The sequence below is a fragment of the Dendrobates tinctorius genome, unplaced genomic scaffold, assembly GCF_039654945.1.
Source record: "Dendrobates tinctorius isolate UK_male_01 unplaced genomic scaffold, ASM3965494v1 ptg000081l, whole genome shotgun sequence".
Lineage (NCBI taxonomy): Eukaryota > Metazoa > Chordata > Amphibia > Anura > Dendrobatidae > Dendrobates > Dendrobates tinctorius.
In genome coordinates this window covers 10,474,043-10,490,787 of record NW_027361749.1, presented here as the reverse complement: position 1 = coordinate 10,490,787, position 16,745 = coordinate 10,474,043, and the positions used below count along the sequence as shown (strand labels likewise).

The 16,745-nt window shown below is 42.9% G+C and overlaps 1 protein-coding gene across 2 annotated transcripts in view; it reads right to left on the bottom strand.

The window, feature by feature from the left end:
* The window catches only part of ASXL3 (ASXL transcriptional regulator 3), a 147,661-nt gene that overhangs the window by 77,282 nt on the left and 53,634 nt on the right, over window positions 1-16,745 (bottom strand). Inside the window, exons 4-6 of one of the 2 annotated variants that reach the window (XM_073583737.1) lie at window positions 10,713-10,821; window positions 10,054-10,162; window positions 3,921-4,018 (exon numbers count right to left, since the gene is read on the bottom strand). In XM_073583737.1, coding sequence (XP_073439838.1) covers window positions 3,921-4,018; window positions 10,054-10,162; window positions 10,713-10,821 — 316 coding nt within the window. Of the gene's footprint in view, window positions 1-3,920; window positions 4,019-10,053; window positions 10,163-10,712; window positions 13,399-16,745 lie in introns of those variants that run through there. The other variant, XM_073583736.1, reaches the window with a different exon arrangement.

Sequence of the window (16,745 nt, the reverse complement as noted above, 5' to 3'; positions counted from 1 at the left end):
AATGGGGCAAAAGGGGGGTGATTTAAACTTATATTTTTTTATTTTTATATTTAAAAAACATTTTTTTTTTTTTTTTTTAACTTTTGAAATGCTTTAATAGTATCCATGAGAGACTAGAAGCTGCCATAACCTGATCGGCTCTGCTACACACAAGCGATTATCAGATCACCTGTATGTGGTAGAATTGCTGACTTGCTGTGAGTGTCGACCACTTGGTGGCTCGCATTGTAATATGGCAATGACAACCATAGAGGTCTCCAGGAAACCTCTGGTTGTCATGCCAACCTACCGGTGACCCGCCATCACGTGACGGGGGTCACCGGTGGGAGGATTTCCGGCCCAATGGCTGGAAGCGCACATTAAATGCTGCTGTCAGAGTTTGACGGCAGCGTTTAATGAGTTAATAGCTACGGGTGGATCGTGATTCCACCCACCGCTATTCCGGGCACATGTCAGCTGTTCAAAACAGGAGGGAAGGGACCTCCGCCGTAGTAATACGGCGGAGGTCGTAAAATGGTTAAAACACAGATTTCAGCAATGCCTCTTTCATCAAGGTCTGTGGTTTTGTTTGCTTGAAAGGATTGTTTTAGCACCTGGAGTTTAGCATTGCTGGGTCACAGAAGTGCATGACTGGTAGTCTGACTCCGCCTTTTCTGTGATAAGCAGCTCACTGTGTACACAGAGAGCTGGTATGAACAGGGACAGGTTTCTTAGCTCTGCTTCATGTTAAATCTAAAAACTGAGTCAGTGCCCAAATAACCTTGTGATACATCATTGGATTCAAGATCTTTGTCTACATCAGGCTTCTCTCAGATGAGATAGTAAAAACCTGCTGACAGATTCCCTTTAAGGAGAACCTGTCATGTCCTTTTTAGCACTTAAACTGACCCCAGTGCGTTGTTAATGATGCAGTGTGCATCACTAACATGATTTTTTCATTAAAAACTGTTGTCTAATCATGTGCAAAAAGCACTTTATATAGTGTGAGGCACTGGCCAGTGTCATATGCGAGGGCCCCTATGTGTGTCCCCCCCCCCCCAGGATGTGCACAGAAGCGTATTCAGGCAACTGGAGTGCATTGCAGTCACAGGCATAGCTGTGATTGCAATGCAAAATAAAGGTAAGTGGTCCCAGGCAAGCCATCTCTCCAAGGCAGATTTAAGAAAACCTGCTCTGGGCTTGTATTTTTGAAACGGACTACAGGATGGTAGTGGGGTGGTGTTTCCTTCCCGACTGGGTTTTCAATGAGGCCTACGGCCATAGGCTCCTTGTAAAAACCCCTGAAGCAGAGGGTTGGGTGTGTCAGTTTGGCTTTGCAAGGGTTCAGAGCAGGAGGCTCTGCAGAGAGGTCCACCTGTGTAAGGCAACACAGGCAAGTGGAGCCAAAAGGCCTGGCACCACTCAGCGTGCACGGCGATGCAGTCTCCCACGGCAATAGGTCTCAGATGTGGACTGTTTTGCTTCCCAACTGTGATCCGGAGGATATCCTGTGATATTGAGCTGCTCATTACGAAGCAAGCTCGGCTCCTTGATCGACACTGCACAAGCATGGCTACACAATGCACTGTGCAAGCGCTGGATTTTTCAAAGCGGATTTGAGTGACATCGGTGCAACCCTGGGAACATCATTCAAACTGTGTGGGCAGCAACACAGTGCGTCACTAACACACTGTGGACATTCTACATGCTAAAAAGGACATGACGGGTTCCTTTTAAGAATTCACCATACATAAAAGTGAATTGCCGCGCAACATCATTACTGACGGCAGAACATGAAGGAAGAATCACTGCTAAACTTACAAAATAATGGCGAACCAAGTAATATATATTACATACAGTGAACAGATCACATTGAGATATTAGTTCCACTAACCCATCACTGCTGTATTTGCATCTTAAATACAAATATGTAGCAAACAGGTTAAAATAAAAATAAAAATGAATAAATAATGCATTTTATTGCCAGAGTCAAAAAAAGGCCTCAATGACCCATAAATAAAAGACACCTATAAAACATAACACATTCCTGAAAGGGAGAATGAAACTTCCATCCGAGAAGACAGCCATATAATGCTGTCACACTACATAACGCTAGGACTTCGTCTCTGAAAATATGGTCTAATATTTCAAGACTTGAAAGCGGCTTTGGCTTGTCATGTTTTGTGCAGTTCAGTATTACAGATGACATATTAAGTCAAAGAACCAGGAACTTGCTCCCAGTCAGTATTTCTGAGCACTTACATTAAAGGTGCTGGATGGCTAAATAAAACACACAGTGCTCGGAGGATTGTGCCGCGTCTGAGCAGTCGCACGGTAGGGGCACCTATATCTACACTTCAATTACAATGTAAGGCACACCAGAAGAAAAATAGGTCAAGCGAATAAACAAAACAACGATAGAAAAGAAATCCAGAAAGCCGCTCTTTTTTCATGCACATAGAGAAAATCACAGAACAAACTTAAAGAAAACGCTTATGTTCCAAGTACAAAAAAAACACAAACAAAAGCCATAAATTTGATGTAAAACAAATGGTTATTCTTCTAACTGCAGAGTGGTAACAAAACAAGAAAATGGGATAAATGTACTAATGTGGCAAAATCTGGAGCATAATACCACATTGAGTTTTAGGCCTTTTTGTATTGTGGACACTTTTAAGCCTCATTCAATAAGGGCTTTACAAAGGCAGTTTTTGCTCTATGTTCCCACAAATATTTACTTTTATAAAGTCTCCGATGTCAAACTCAGGATGCCATTTAAAACATCATTGAGACACAGAGGTCCTCCTGTATTTGAAGAGTGAAGATGTAAATAGAGAGTTGTGAAGAACCAACAAACCAATGACTATATACTATTGTGTCCTCGGGTTTCACCAGAGTTCTCGCTTCATCAGGGACTAGGAGTCACAGCCCTATAGCCCATGATGATTTTATTTTTTTTTACCCATTCCCAAAGCTCTGTGTAAAAATATCAACATCGTTACTTACCCCTGCAGCGTTGACTCTCCATCACTGCCCCCCCCCAAAGTTATTGCTGTGATGATTTAAATACTGCAGCCATACCGACTACAACAAGTGACCACTACACCCAATCACTGGGCTCACTGGTTTGTGCCTTCTAAAATCAGCATGACAAAAAAAAGGTTGGTTTTTCCATTTTCACACAGACAAAGCTTGTGGAATAAGTAAAAAAAACAATGAATGCTGGAAAACCCCTTTAACTACATAGACAAAGGCCTATATGGGGTTTTAATGGACACGAAAAAATTCAATTATATATGATCATTTGTGCATTGAGGGAGAAACCCTTTAAGTGCCCTTTTATGGTCTGGGGGATTTGATAGTGTGCCTAAATCTCTTCACATACCCAAATATCTAGTCTAAAGCAGTAAACACTACACATGGTGGAGGGGGCGCAGCAGTAGAACCTCTCTGTCAGTGTGCACGGGGGACATATATCATGAGTGTGGACTAAGGGGAACCAAGCTGGAGCCCTGCCATCTCACCAGAGAAAGAGACTAATCCAAACGTGGGAGAAAATGAGGATCGAACAGAAAAGGAAAATATCTAATTATTCAGGTTATGATAAATATTACTGATTACACAACATTTATTATATACATCTGCACAAAGAAGAACGACCATTATGGTAGATATCATCAGGTGCGCTTGAAGCATTTTTCTAACATCTAGCTCACAAAAAGTTGGTGATGTCCAATACAACTTAACCTTTAATGTGCATTTCAGAGACAAGATCACCAAGCTTGGTAAAGAAATTAAGACATATGGACGGTGAGAGCTCGTCCACCTACTTACTCTCAGGAGGTCATGGATTTAGACTGAAATTAAAAAACAAAAAACAAACCAACAAGACACCTTTTGACACTGTGTGAGCAAAATGTAAGAAATGAAACCAATCGCACCTGCTTTAGTGCCTTTTTGGTGTGCTGCTGGAAGGAAGACACAAGCTTGCTCTGCACTCGGTTGGAAGACGCTTCCTCGGTAACTTGCTTCGGGCACACTGTGCAAAAAGAGATCAAAGCTAAGGGTCACTTTTAACTAGAATCTAACACAAAAACAAAGGTAATAAAAGACAAAGAATTGTATAGAAGCTTAATAAAAATGATCAGAAAGAGAATAAAAATATTCAACTCTTTATGTCATTACCATTAACCTCCTAAGGCACTAAGCCCAATTTGGCCTTAACCCCTTCCCGACAGGGCCAATTTCTATTTTTGAGTTCAAATTTTTTCTTCCCCTCTTTTGGCTTCCAAAATATGATTTTTTTTTTCTGCCCACCGACATTGGAAAGCTTATTTTTTTGTGAGAGGTGTTGTACTTTTGAATGACACCATTCTTTTTTCCACATAGTGTAATGGAAAACAGGAAAAACATTCCAAGTGTGGTGAAATTGTGAAAAAACATTGTGTTTTGAGAATTGTTTTTTTCACACCGTATGGTAAAAATTACCTGGTAACAGAATTCTCCTTGCCCAGTTTCTTTTTTTCCATTATTTTAGTGGTGGGGGAAAAAACATGAAATGTGCAAAATATTTTTTTTTTATTATTGTGTGGCCATTTTTTGAGACCCGCAATGGTTTTATTTTTATGTCGGTGGAGCTGTGACGGCTTATTTTTTGTTGGGTGAGACAGTTTTTATTGATTCCATTTTGGGATCGATATGACAATTTGATAACTTCTTAAAGTTTTTTTTTTGCGGTGTTGTGGAAAAAAGAAAGACAATTTTTGGAGTTTTTATTTTTTTCCTGCACCCAGTGTTTACAATTCGGGTTAATTCTTTTTATATTTTGATAGATCGGAGTTTTGTGGACGCATTGATACCACATGTGCATTTATAAAAAAAAAAAAATTGTCTAGTTTTATTGGGGTGAAAGGTAGATAATCTGAACTTATGATTCCTTTTTTCATATTATTATTTTTTTTTTTCGTTAGTCTTAAACCTGTGATCATCTGTTCACTTGTACTATACATGGTGAGCTCCGTACACCAACTACAGACTTGCACCATACATATATGGTGGATGTCAGTAAGGTGGTTAATGTCCAAACATCTTTTTGCTTACTTTTATACTCAATGTTCCAAATGTTCTCTTTTTTAGGTCTTGTTTGTTTGCAGGATGAATTGTATTTTGCAGTACCATCATTTTTGGGGACATATAGCTTGAAAGGGTCACAATGTGAGTGGAGACTTCTGAACCCTCACATCGTGCACTGTCAGGATTCTCCGGTGCCAGGCGGTCATATGACCGCAAGTATGCAATCTGAGTACTTCCAGCTACATTCTGATTAGACGTGTATAATCTGTAGTGCATGTTCCGTAAATAGCCAAGTTGTTCCCTGGCAGACCCCGGTTCTCTCTGAAACATGGCAGCTCCTCAATGGCTCTACAGCAGCTACCGAATTGTCAACGCTCACAACAGTAATGCTACAAGCTGCACCGACTGAACAAGCAGCGCTAGGAGCCGGAAGGAATAGCAATCATTGGCTGCTAACATACATAGCCTTTTGACAGAGGAGGACAGTAAGAGGGGAGTTAGAAGTAACGGAGACCACTCTGCACTGCCGATTTGCTAAGGGTCCTCTTTGCAATGTCTCTTATTGAGGCACCATAACGTGAAGCTCCCTTTCCCAAACTTAGTCAATACTAAATTAGCGCGATGGAAAAGATTAAATCTAAGTTGCCACAAAATGTGTATTTAAACAAGAATTTGGGGCAAAAACACGCTACTAGCTTTTTCAACCTTTGCAAAATGATCAGTTATGAGGATGACACTGCGGCTAGAGAACTTGTCCATACACAATGCTATCCATTCATCCCTTACTACTTACCAGGTGAAAATAACATAACTAGTGATACTGTCATATCATTTCTTTCTAAATTAACAGTACGTGTGAAGGTAACAAGCATCTTATTACAAAAAAATGCCTCTTTTTCAACTTCTCAGACTTCTCTAAATTCACTGCTCAAGTCTGTCTTTAATAAAGACAGGCTTTGTACGCCCTGAGGGATCAGATTGCAGTTGCTGCTTATACAAGTCTATGGAGAGGGAAGGCAGAGGAGCAAAAAGACACAGAGAAAACTGCTCACAAATGCAGATACAAATCACATAAAGTAGGCCGACATTATTCCTCATGTACATGTAAGGAGGTGGCAGAGAACCCCGTTGCTCCTCGCCTGTCTCCTATGTGCACTTGGTGCGGTACCAGGATGGTGTACCAGTTTAGTAGTAAAGTCTGCATTCCTATTGCCTTGTGTATCTGTGTTAACTTGTAATGCATTGTAATGGATAATGTCTACTGCTGTTGATGTGCCTATATGTTAATATGATGTCTGTATTAGAGTGCAATGTTTTATTGTGTAAGTGCCCTTTAAGTTGTCTGGGTTCCAAATGTACATGCAATGCTAGAGTTAGGAAAAGCAGAGAGTTAATAGTTAAAAAGTGGGATGGGCCAGCAGCTGCTGTTTCTAACCCGGGCACGTTGACCATAGGCAGGTGTATAGGAACAGTCAGGGCATTGCCAGATCCCAGGAGGGAACAGAATCTGCTGCTCTGGACTAAGGACCGCACATGGCCCCAGGATTTCGGAAGGGCCCCCCGCTGAAGAGACTAAAGCGTCCAGATCCCAACGAGTGGACTGCTGCTTGATTTCGGCTACCGTGGCTGTAGTGGGTGCGACCGTGGAAAGTATCAGGGAGAGAGCAGGAAGCCAGTGTGGTACCCCTTGTGCTCATTACTGTTTTATTAAAGTTCATTTCCTGTTGGACCACAGCTGAATCCTGGACTTTAATTGCGTGGACTACCGTGGCTAAGGGAAGAAAAGGTAATTCGTGTGGGGAGCTTTGTCCGTCCGGTGATATATGTACAAGGGGCCGGAGTGTCTGTGGACTGTGATTTGTGGGTGAACTCGGTCAGGACTACCATCCCGGTTGCCCTTGTTACAAACACACAACAGCTAATCAGAACCTAAAATCACAGGTATACCTTAACATTTTATTATGTATACTATAAAGTGCAATGGTCATTGTCACAACCCTTAAAGGGACAGACTTTACTCAAAAAAATCTTGGAATACTAAATTCCACAATTGGATGAATTAAAAAATGTTTCTGCGCTGAGATAATCTTATAAATGTGCCCCTACGGTGTCTGACTGTACAGAGCCGCGCCACTTCATGGATGGCACATACCATAGCTCCTGATCAGGGGAGGAAGCATAAGTCACTTATAATAACCGAATATACGGACACAACAGCAGGGGCTCAAAGCTGCCACATTCTGATGTATTAACACAGGAGCGAGTGTTTCTGTCATGTCGCCAGCCCTCTGACATCATCATAAATTAAGTCAGTGAGGTAGGAGCTCTGGCCGCCAATGAACTTCTATGTCACCGACTTGATTTATGTTGAGTTCACTGGACTAGTAACACAGTAGAAATGCTCACTATTGTGATGAAATAGACAGGGAAATGTATCACCTCAAAAAGTTGCGGTTCTGAGCTCCTGCTGTTTCTTAACTGTATACTCACTTATCATAAGTGACTTATGCTCACCCCTCCCAGACCAGAAGCTGTGGTATGTGCCGACCATGAACTGGAGCAGCTCTGCATGGTTGTACACAGCCATTACACAGTAGGGACATATTTATAACATTATCTCAGCACAGAAACATTTTAATTTTAACACATCAAAATTATGGAAGTTATTATTATTATTCCAAGACTGATGGATTAAAATGTTTTTTTTTTTTGTTAGTGGAAAAAAAACAAACTGTAAATGGATGTACACAAATTGTCATAATTCACCAGTTGGGTACGCAGGTCTTAAGGTGAGTGCACACGGTGCGGATTGTGCTGCGGATTTTTCAGCGCAGATAAATCCGCAGGTAAAATGGCCTGCGATTTTCCCCTGCGTTTCGACACCTGTACAATGGAATAGGGGTCAAACCGCTGCGGAATCCGCAGAAAGAATTGACATGCTGCGGATTTAAAACCGTGGAAAAATCCACAGCATGTGTACTGCGGTTTTTAAAATCTATTGATTATTATTGTACTGTACATTGCTTGCGGATCTGCAGCAGATTCGCAGAGGCAGATCTGCAGCAGAATCTGCACTGTGTGCACATACCCTTACTCTATTTATAGGGTGCGTACCGAGTACTATAGTCATGAAAATGAAAAACTGTATACATCTGAATGTTAGTCAAACTAATTTGGGTCAATGTACAGTGGGGAAAAAAAAGTATTTAGTCAGTCAGCAATAGTGCAAGTTCCACCACTTAAAAAGATGAGAGGCGTCTGTAATTTACATCATAGGTACACCTCAACTATGGGAGACAAACTGAGAAAAAAAAAAATCCAGAAAATCACATTGTCTGTTTTTTTTTTCATTTTATTTGCATATTATGGTGGAAAATAAGTATTTGGTCAGAAACAAAATTTCATCTCAATACTTTGTGATATATCCTTTGTTGGCAATGACAGAGGTCAAATGTTTTCTGTAAGTCTTCACAAGGTTGCCACACACTGTTGTTGGTATGTTGGCCCTTTCCTCCATGCAGATCTCCTCTAGAGCAGTGATGTTTTTGGCTTTTCGCTTGGCAACACGGACTTTCAACTCCCTCCAAAGGTTTTCTATAGGGTTGAGATCTGGAGACTGGCTAGGCCACTCCAGGACCTTGAAATGCTTCTTACGAAGCCACTCCTTCGTTGCCCTGGCGATGTGCTTTGGATCATTGTCATGTTGAAAGACCCAGCCACGTTTCATCTTCAATGCCCTTGCTGATGGAAGGAGGTTTGCACTCAAAATCTCACGATACATGACCCCATTCATTCTTTCATGTACCCGGATCAGTCGTCCTGGCCCCTTTGCAGAGAAACAGCCCCAAAGCATGATGTTTCCACCACCATGCTTTACAGTAGGTATGGTGTTTGATGGATGCAACTCAGTATTCTTTTTCCTCCAAACACGACAAGTTGTGTTTCTACCAAACAGTTCCAGTATGGTTTCATCAGACCATAGGACATTCTCCCAAAACTCCTCTGGATCATCCAAATGCTCTCTATCAAACTTCAGACGGGCCCGGACATGTACAGGCTTAAGCAGTGGGACACGTCTGGCACTGCAGGATCTGAGTCCATGGTGGCGTAGTGTGTTACTTATGGTAGGCCTTGTTACATTGGTCCCAGCTCTCTGCAGTTCATTCACTAGGTCCCCCCGCGTGGTTCTGGGATTTTTGCTCACCGTTCTTGTGATCATTCTGACCCCACGGGGTGGGATTTTGCGTGGAGCACCAGATCGAGGGAGATTATCAGTGGTCTTGTATGTCTTCCATTTTCTAATTATTGCTCCCACAGTTGATTTCTTCACTCCAAGCTGGTTGGCTATTGCAGATTCAGTCTTCCCAGGCTGGTGCAGGGCTACAATTTTGTTTCTGGTGTCCTTTGACAGCTCTTTGGTCTTCACCATAGTGGAGTTTGGAGTCAGACTGTTTGAGGGTGTGCACAGGTGTCTTTTTATACTGATAACAAGTTTAAACAGGTGCCATTACTACAGGTAATGAGTGGAGGAAAGAGGAGACTCTTAAAGAAGAAGTTACAGGTCTGTGAGAGCCAGAAATCTTGATTGCTTGTTTCTGACCAAATACTTATTTTCCACCATAATATGCAAATAAAATGAAAAAAAAAACAGACAATGTGATTTTCTGGATTTTTTTTTCTCAGTTTGTCTCCCATAGTTGAGGTCTACCTATGATGTAAATTACAGACGCCTCTCTTCTTTTTATGTGGTGGAACTTGCACTATTGCTGACTGACTAAATACTTTTTTTCCCCACTGTAGGTTGCAATTCAAAGGAAGAAGTCCAGTAAACACTGGTTGAGGTGAAGAGCGTAATTTGTAAAGAACAAACTTTTACATAGAAACAAACTAAAAAAATAAATAAATGTGAATTGAACGGATAGCAAGCCAAACCTGCAAAAGAACATGAAACAGGAGGCAAGAGACAAAAACGGGAAGGTCAATAACTCGTTTAGGCCTTACCTTCATTTTCTTCTCCATTGCTGCTTGCCTCTGCCATTTCAGTCCCGTCCAACTCCGACTCACAACCTATTTCCAGTGTTTCATCAACCGGGCAAGTAGACTCTTCTTTCTGATGGGACAAAGCAATGGCAGAAATGTACATTTTATTTTTAGCATCAGCTTCTGATTCACCAGGTTGTACTGACCTGGTCGTACAAATTGCAAGTTATTTTTGCTTTATGTTGCAAATTAAAATTATGGTTATATTATGAGTGTATGTTTTTATAAAAGCGGCTATCTCAGCTCTAAATTTGGAAATAATCCATGTGAAACCATGACATTTGCACTTTCAAGTAGTAATACATTGGACATTACAAAAGACACTGAGAAGAAGGACTAAGAGCAGGATAATGCTGCATTGTAAAGTGAATAATGCAGTGATACATAAGCAGCACTGACATTTTTCATTCACTTAATCCACCCTGGCAGTAAAATATCGCTCACTGTGGACGGCCTTTAGTAAAAAGCCTAGCGGAACGTATGAAGACTGGCAATGGATTGCATGTTAACAAGGAGAGTCTTTCATGCTCTGAAGCTTCACGTACAGTCACTATACATATCAGGCACAATTTGATTGAATGTAAGAAAAAAAAAAAAATATATAATAAAACACTACTTACTTTAAGAGCATAAAGTCCTGATTTCCCTGGGATTTTGAAGAAGGTCCCATCGCCCACACGGGTGTTAGTATGAAGCATGGCATTTAGACAAGCCAATGGAGAAGTACCGCTACAATGTGAGATAACAATAAGACACGCATGAAAATGAGTGTAAAAACCACGTGAGCCTGACTACATCTAACAATGCCTCCTCTCCCTTTGGCTTTTTTCTCTTCCTTTTTCTGTTCATGCTTCCCTTTAGAGAAATTCTTCAGAGCCTGAGAGCATCTACATTACAATAAAGGGTCCAGCAATCTTAATCAAATGCATCTGCTCCATTAGCTTCGGGGGAAATCTGTGCAAAGTAATTATGTTTTTTCCATAGAAAAAAAAAAGGGAAAAGGGGAAAAAAAAACAAAACAAAAAAAAAAACAGCAAAACTGAATGGGTAACGAAAAAAAAAAAAAATCCAAAAATGTCACTAAAATCGTTTGCTAAGTAACAGAGGAGAGGCGTAGTTTTGTAAATGTTGCAGAGAATGTTTCCGATGCACATGAATGATCAGATGGAAGAGAAAAAAAAGAAACTGCAAGTTCAATAGCAGCTGTGACCCGTAGGATGAAAGACAACAAAGGCATAGTCAGAAAAGGCCCCGCAAGGATCAAGTGGGTCGGTTTCTGGACTCTGGATGGAGGTGGGAGTCAAAATTAAGTTGCTGTCTAGATTTTGCAAGCTCAAGACGCTCTCTCGTGTGATGGATGTGCAGGAATGTCAATTACGGTATATCAAGTGGAAGGACTTAGGAGAGATAATAAACCACTTTATATGTGAGTGGGAGCTGCAAAGCCCAATAATGGAAACACGGACAAATAAGGGTGCAATCACGATAAATCAAATACCTGGGAAGTGAAAAAGAAAACCCCTGGAGCATAATATTCCAGCAGGTAGCATGGATTACAGCGTGGTACATAACCAGGTCATCAGTTTAATTATACATACAATTTACATCCCATTAATACATATAAATATAAAAAGGTGAAAAATTGAAATAATCCAAGATTAAAATTACAAAAACGACAATTTAGAACTACAACAAACATGACCTTCATATGTCCTTGACATAAAACTTGGTAAAAAGGGATTGAACATTACTTAGACAACCCTTTCTTAAATACTATATAATCCCTTGTAAAATAAAACACCTTATACTCACCTGCTGTACGGGGTATCCTGAAGGCAGCATGACCGTTTTTGCCACGGGAACCCTGCAGACAATCAGCAGTCGCTAATGCATTGCAGTGCTCACCTCTTCTCTGGACGTCAGAAGTGTGTGCAGATGGAGAGCGCAGCAGTTTAGTAGCAGCCGCTGCTTGGTTGCAACGCTCACATGCACAATAATGTCACCAAAATAAGAAATCGTGTCATCAGCTCACCACTTGTGTACTAGAGAGAAGTATCCCAGGAGACTTCCAGGGTGGGCTGGGTGTGGTGCAGAGGAAGCACTGGTCACAAAGCTCTCAATGGGCCAAAAGAGGATGTTCTCCAGCCCCAAAGGAAAGTGTTTAAAAGTTAGCCATAAATCATATGGGATAAAAAAACAACATTTTCACTACTCCCCTTAGGTGCTGAAGAACATCCCCTTTTGGACCACGGAGTACAATAATACGACACAAATCTCGGGACGCCCTGTGCCGACATCGGTGAGATGGCAGCACCATGGGAGAGGAGTATAGGATACTTTTATTTTATTAGTGGCTATATAGAGTGGGGCTTTAAACAATGGTTGCTCAAGCAGTGTACAACCCCTTTAACAATGAGCTGGAGACCACGGTAAACTGAGAAATCACAGCTGTTTGGGTTGTGATGATTGTCAAAAAAATAAGAAAAAGTCTGAATATCCCTAGCAATCACACTGATGAACAGATCCAAACAGATCGGCAGTGTGCAGAGAAGGGGAATAGCAGCTGGGCACCTTTCCTGCCAGGTTATTCCTTAGGCCTCTTTCACACATCAGGTTTTCGCCGTCAGGCGCGATCCGGCGCTTTTGACAGAAACCGGATCCGGCGAAATGCAATGCCGGATCCGGTTTCCCCCCCATTGACTTGCATTTGCGCCGGATCGTGCCGGATGGCCATGCGTTTCATCCGGTTTTCGCCGGATCCGGCGTCTGGAAAAAACGTCTACTGTAACGTTTTTTGTCTCCGGCGAAAAAGCCGGACACGCCGGATCCGGCGCGTCCGGCTTTTTCACACAATGAAAGCCTATGAGCGCCGCAATGCGCCGGATCCGGTTTTTTGGTCTGAGCATGCTCAGTAGCTCTGCCCACAGGAGATATATAAAAGCAAGACAATGGGACCCTCAGCCACACCCAACATGCCACCCAAGAAAGCAACCAAGCGCAGCAGGAGAAGGCAGGAGACCACTGCAGCACCATTAGCACCACCACCACCCCAAATGGAGCAGCAAATGGAACATGCTGAGGAGGGGAGTCCAGCAGCAGATGAGAGACGGTAATTATCAAATCCCCCATTCCTCCAAACTAGGGCCATGGAATATCAAGATATTCATTGGCCCTTTGTTTCTCTTTATTCAACAGCCGCCCAAGAGATGCAGCAGCAGCAGCAGCAGCAGAAATGGCATCACTGGCAGCAGCAACAGCAGCAATACCCACAGCCATGGAGTCTGGCCATCAACAGGACAGCACATCTTCTTCTGGGAGCCCTCCCTCGCATCGTCAGCGTTTGACGGTAAGTTTTTATTTCCAAAATCCATCATCTCTGTAATATATGTCTATTCATTGACTTTTATTTCAAAACAGGAATCACAAGATGAAGAGGAGCTCCCAGAAGAAGAAGGAAGGGGTGGACAGACACCTGGAGTGGGCTCACAATTGGTAAGTTTTTTGCATCAAACGCAGAAACACAACATCACACTACACACAACACATAGAAAACAATGTTCTGCAGACCACACACAGCAAACAAATGCCTACAACCAAAGACATAACATTTTTTGTTTTCTTCTCTAGTCTTCCCAATCTGGTGCTCGGCCAAGAGGTCCTCGCAGTGCCTCCCAGGGTCGTCGGCGACAGCAACGCGGCGGTCACCAGCGTGTAAGTATAAATATTTTTGCTTTGTTTTTTTGCACTTTTTATTTCATTTCTTTTGTGGAGGCTAATTATGTTATTTTTGTCTTTTTCTTTAACAGCCTTCACAGCGTGCTCCCGACTCTGACGGTGAGGATGGAGGGATTGATGTGGACCGCCTCATCGATCTCGTCAGAGAAAGGGAGCCGCTCTGGAATATGGCTGACCGCCGCCACGCTGACCTGATCGTTACCCGACGACTCTGGGAGGAAATCTGTTCTCTCCTTGTGGGCCGCTGGGAGTACCTCGAAGCTCGGGCCCAGATTAAAGAGCGTAAGTATATACAGTACCGGTTGCTTGATGTAAACCAGTGTTTCCCGAACTCCAGTCCTCGTGGTCCCCACGGATCATGTGTTCAGGATTTCTATTTACTATGGAAATCCTGAAAACATGACCCCTGGGGACCATGAGGACTGGAGTTTGTGAAACACTGATGTTGTATACTAACCACTCCTTTCTCGTTTCAGGGAACAGAATTGTGAATCGGTGGCGGTCTGTGAGGGATCGTTTCAAGAAGGAGTTCAATAAAGAGATGCGGGCCCCGAGTGGATCTGGAGGACGCAGGAGCAAGTACAAGTACGCACAAGCCCTGTCGTTCCTCCGGGAAACAATGCTCACCAGAAGGTAAATATTACACACCACATGTGAAAAAAATGTTAGATGTAACTTTTTTTTTTCAGCCAGGGCCATACCATGTCAGTATTTTAATTGTTTTTTTTTCTCTTTATTACACAGCACGGTGAGCAGCACTCGGGAGCCTGCACGATTGGACCCTTCTGAGGCGATCCCTGAGGAGACCGGCACCGAGGGACACTTCGACCGCCCCGGTACATCTGCACCTTCCCAGCCTTCCCACACATTCGACCCATCTGTCCCATCCACCAGCACAGGAGCATCGTGGCCGCCTACATTACATGAAGCTGCTGGTGAGGAGATCGCTTTCCCTTTACCCCACCCTTCTGCCCCTGCCACCTCTAGTACACCTGCGGGTACTGGGCGGCAGCGGCAGAGGGGTCAGGAAAAGAGTTATGCGCAAGAGTTCTTGCATCTGAATGCATCTTTCCAGAACTGTCTAAAAGTCTTGTCAGAGCAAATCTCCGCAGGCTTTCAGCAGATCAACGCCAGCATTCTGGAGGTGAAGACACTTCTGCAAACCATGCATTCAGAAGCAAGATCTTCGCCAAACCACACCTTTTTCAGGTCTGTTGTGGAGCGCATGGCAACACTATCTCCTACCCAGCAGATGCATGTAATGCATTCGTGCCACGGTGCTCTACAGCAGGTTACCTCCCAACCTCCACCTCCCACCACTGTAGTTCCTCCACCTGCACCCCCTCCAGCCACTTTCCATCCTCCCCCTCCTATTACATCTGCACCCCCTCCAGCCACTTTCCATCCTCCCCCTCCTATTAGATCTGCACCCCCTCCAGCCACTTTCCATCTTCCCCCTCCTATTACATACCAGCAACCTCACCAGTACCAGCAACCTCCCCAGTACCAGACATCTCCCCACTTCCAGCAACCTGCCCCGTACCAAACTCCTTCCCCGTACCAAACTCCTTCCCCATACAACTTTCCATCATCATCTGCTCCTACAGTCCCTGCCCAACCCTCCACTCCACCGCCCACCACCTCTTCTGCCTCCCACATGTCCACCCATTCTGTAGCTTTTTCCACACCTTCACCTCTAACTGTTCCTTCCCCACCACGATCCCAGTCCTCTCTCCACACACCCAGTGTCGAAGTGTCCCGCAGCCCCTCCAGCAGTATTTCCACCCCACAGTACACAGATTTGTAATGTGTGTTTTTTGTAATAAAAAATGCCCATTGGGTTTAAAACCTTTATTAAAAAAGTTTTTTGCACTTTAAAAACATTTTACAAAAAAAAAAAAAATTTAAATAAAAGTTAAATTATCGTTTCACAATGGTTGTCTGTCATTTCTTTCTGCGGCGAACTATGTTTTAAAAAAAGGTTAAATACAGGGTATTTCAAAGGTAAAAAGGTATTCAAAACCAGGTATATAACTGTGGGTAAATTTTAGCTTTTTGCCACAGTTGTGTTCCTGGTTGTGTTTGAAGCAAAGTATTTCACCTAAAAAGTTGTGTTTATTGTTGGTGATTTCCTACCAATGTACACAACTTTTGTTAAAAGGTGAAATACTTTGCATAAAACACAACCAGGTACACACCTGTGGCCTAAAGCTAAAAATAGTAAGACCATGACAAGATAGCCAACTTTGGTTGGCAAAGGTATATACTGTTGGTCCAGAAGGTACACAAGTTTAGGGCACAAATCTTTCACACTCTGTCATCCCAGTGTACTCTGCCTTGAGGTGACATAAAGTATAGTGGAAAATTGTCCCTGAAACCGTCACAGAACTTCTAGTGGTAATATTTCCAATGACAACATCCATCTTCGCCAGTAACTTGCTCTTCTCTCCAACCTGCACTTTCTTCTCTACAACCTGTCAAAGAAGGGCTGTAGGAACATGCTATATCTAGTTTTCCAGTAGCCAATCCCGTTCGGAAGGCCACAAGGGTCAATTTTAAAAACCGGATCCGGCGTAATCCGTCGAAAAACGGATAGAAAAACGGATGAACCGGATGAGACGGATCCGGTTTTGTCTGTCAAGAACAAGACGGATCCGGCAGAAAACCGGATCCGGCACATCAGGTTTTACAAAACATTTGCCGGATCCGGCATTCCGGCACGACGCCGGATCGCGCCTGACGCCGAAAACCTGATGTGTGAAAGTAGCCTTATTCTGAAAAAACTGGCAAAAATCTCTGTACATGTATCGTAACAAATTGAATATACTGTAGAAAGAAGCTGTGAGGAAAAACCCAATAGTGTGACTCTAATTAAGGAGGAGAGAAGAAAAGTAAAAAGGTTTTGCTCATCTGGGGGA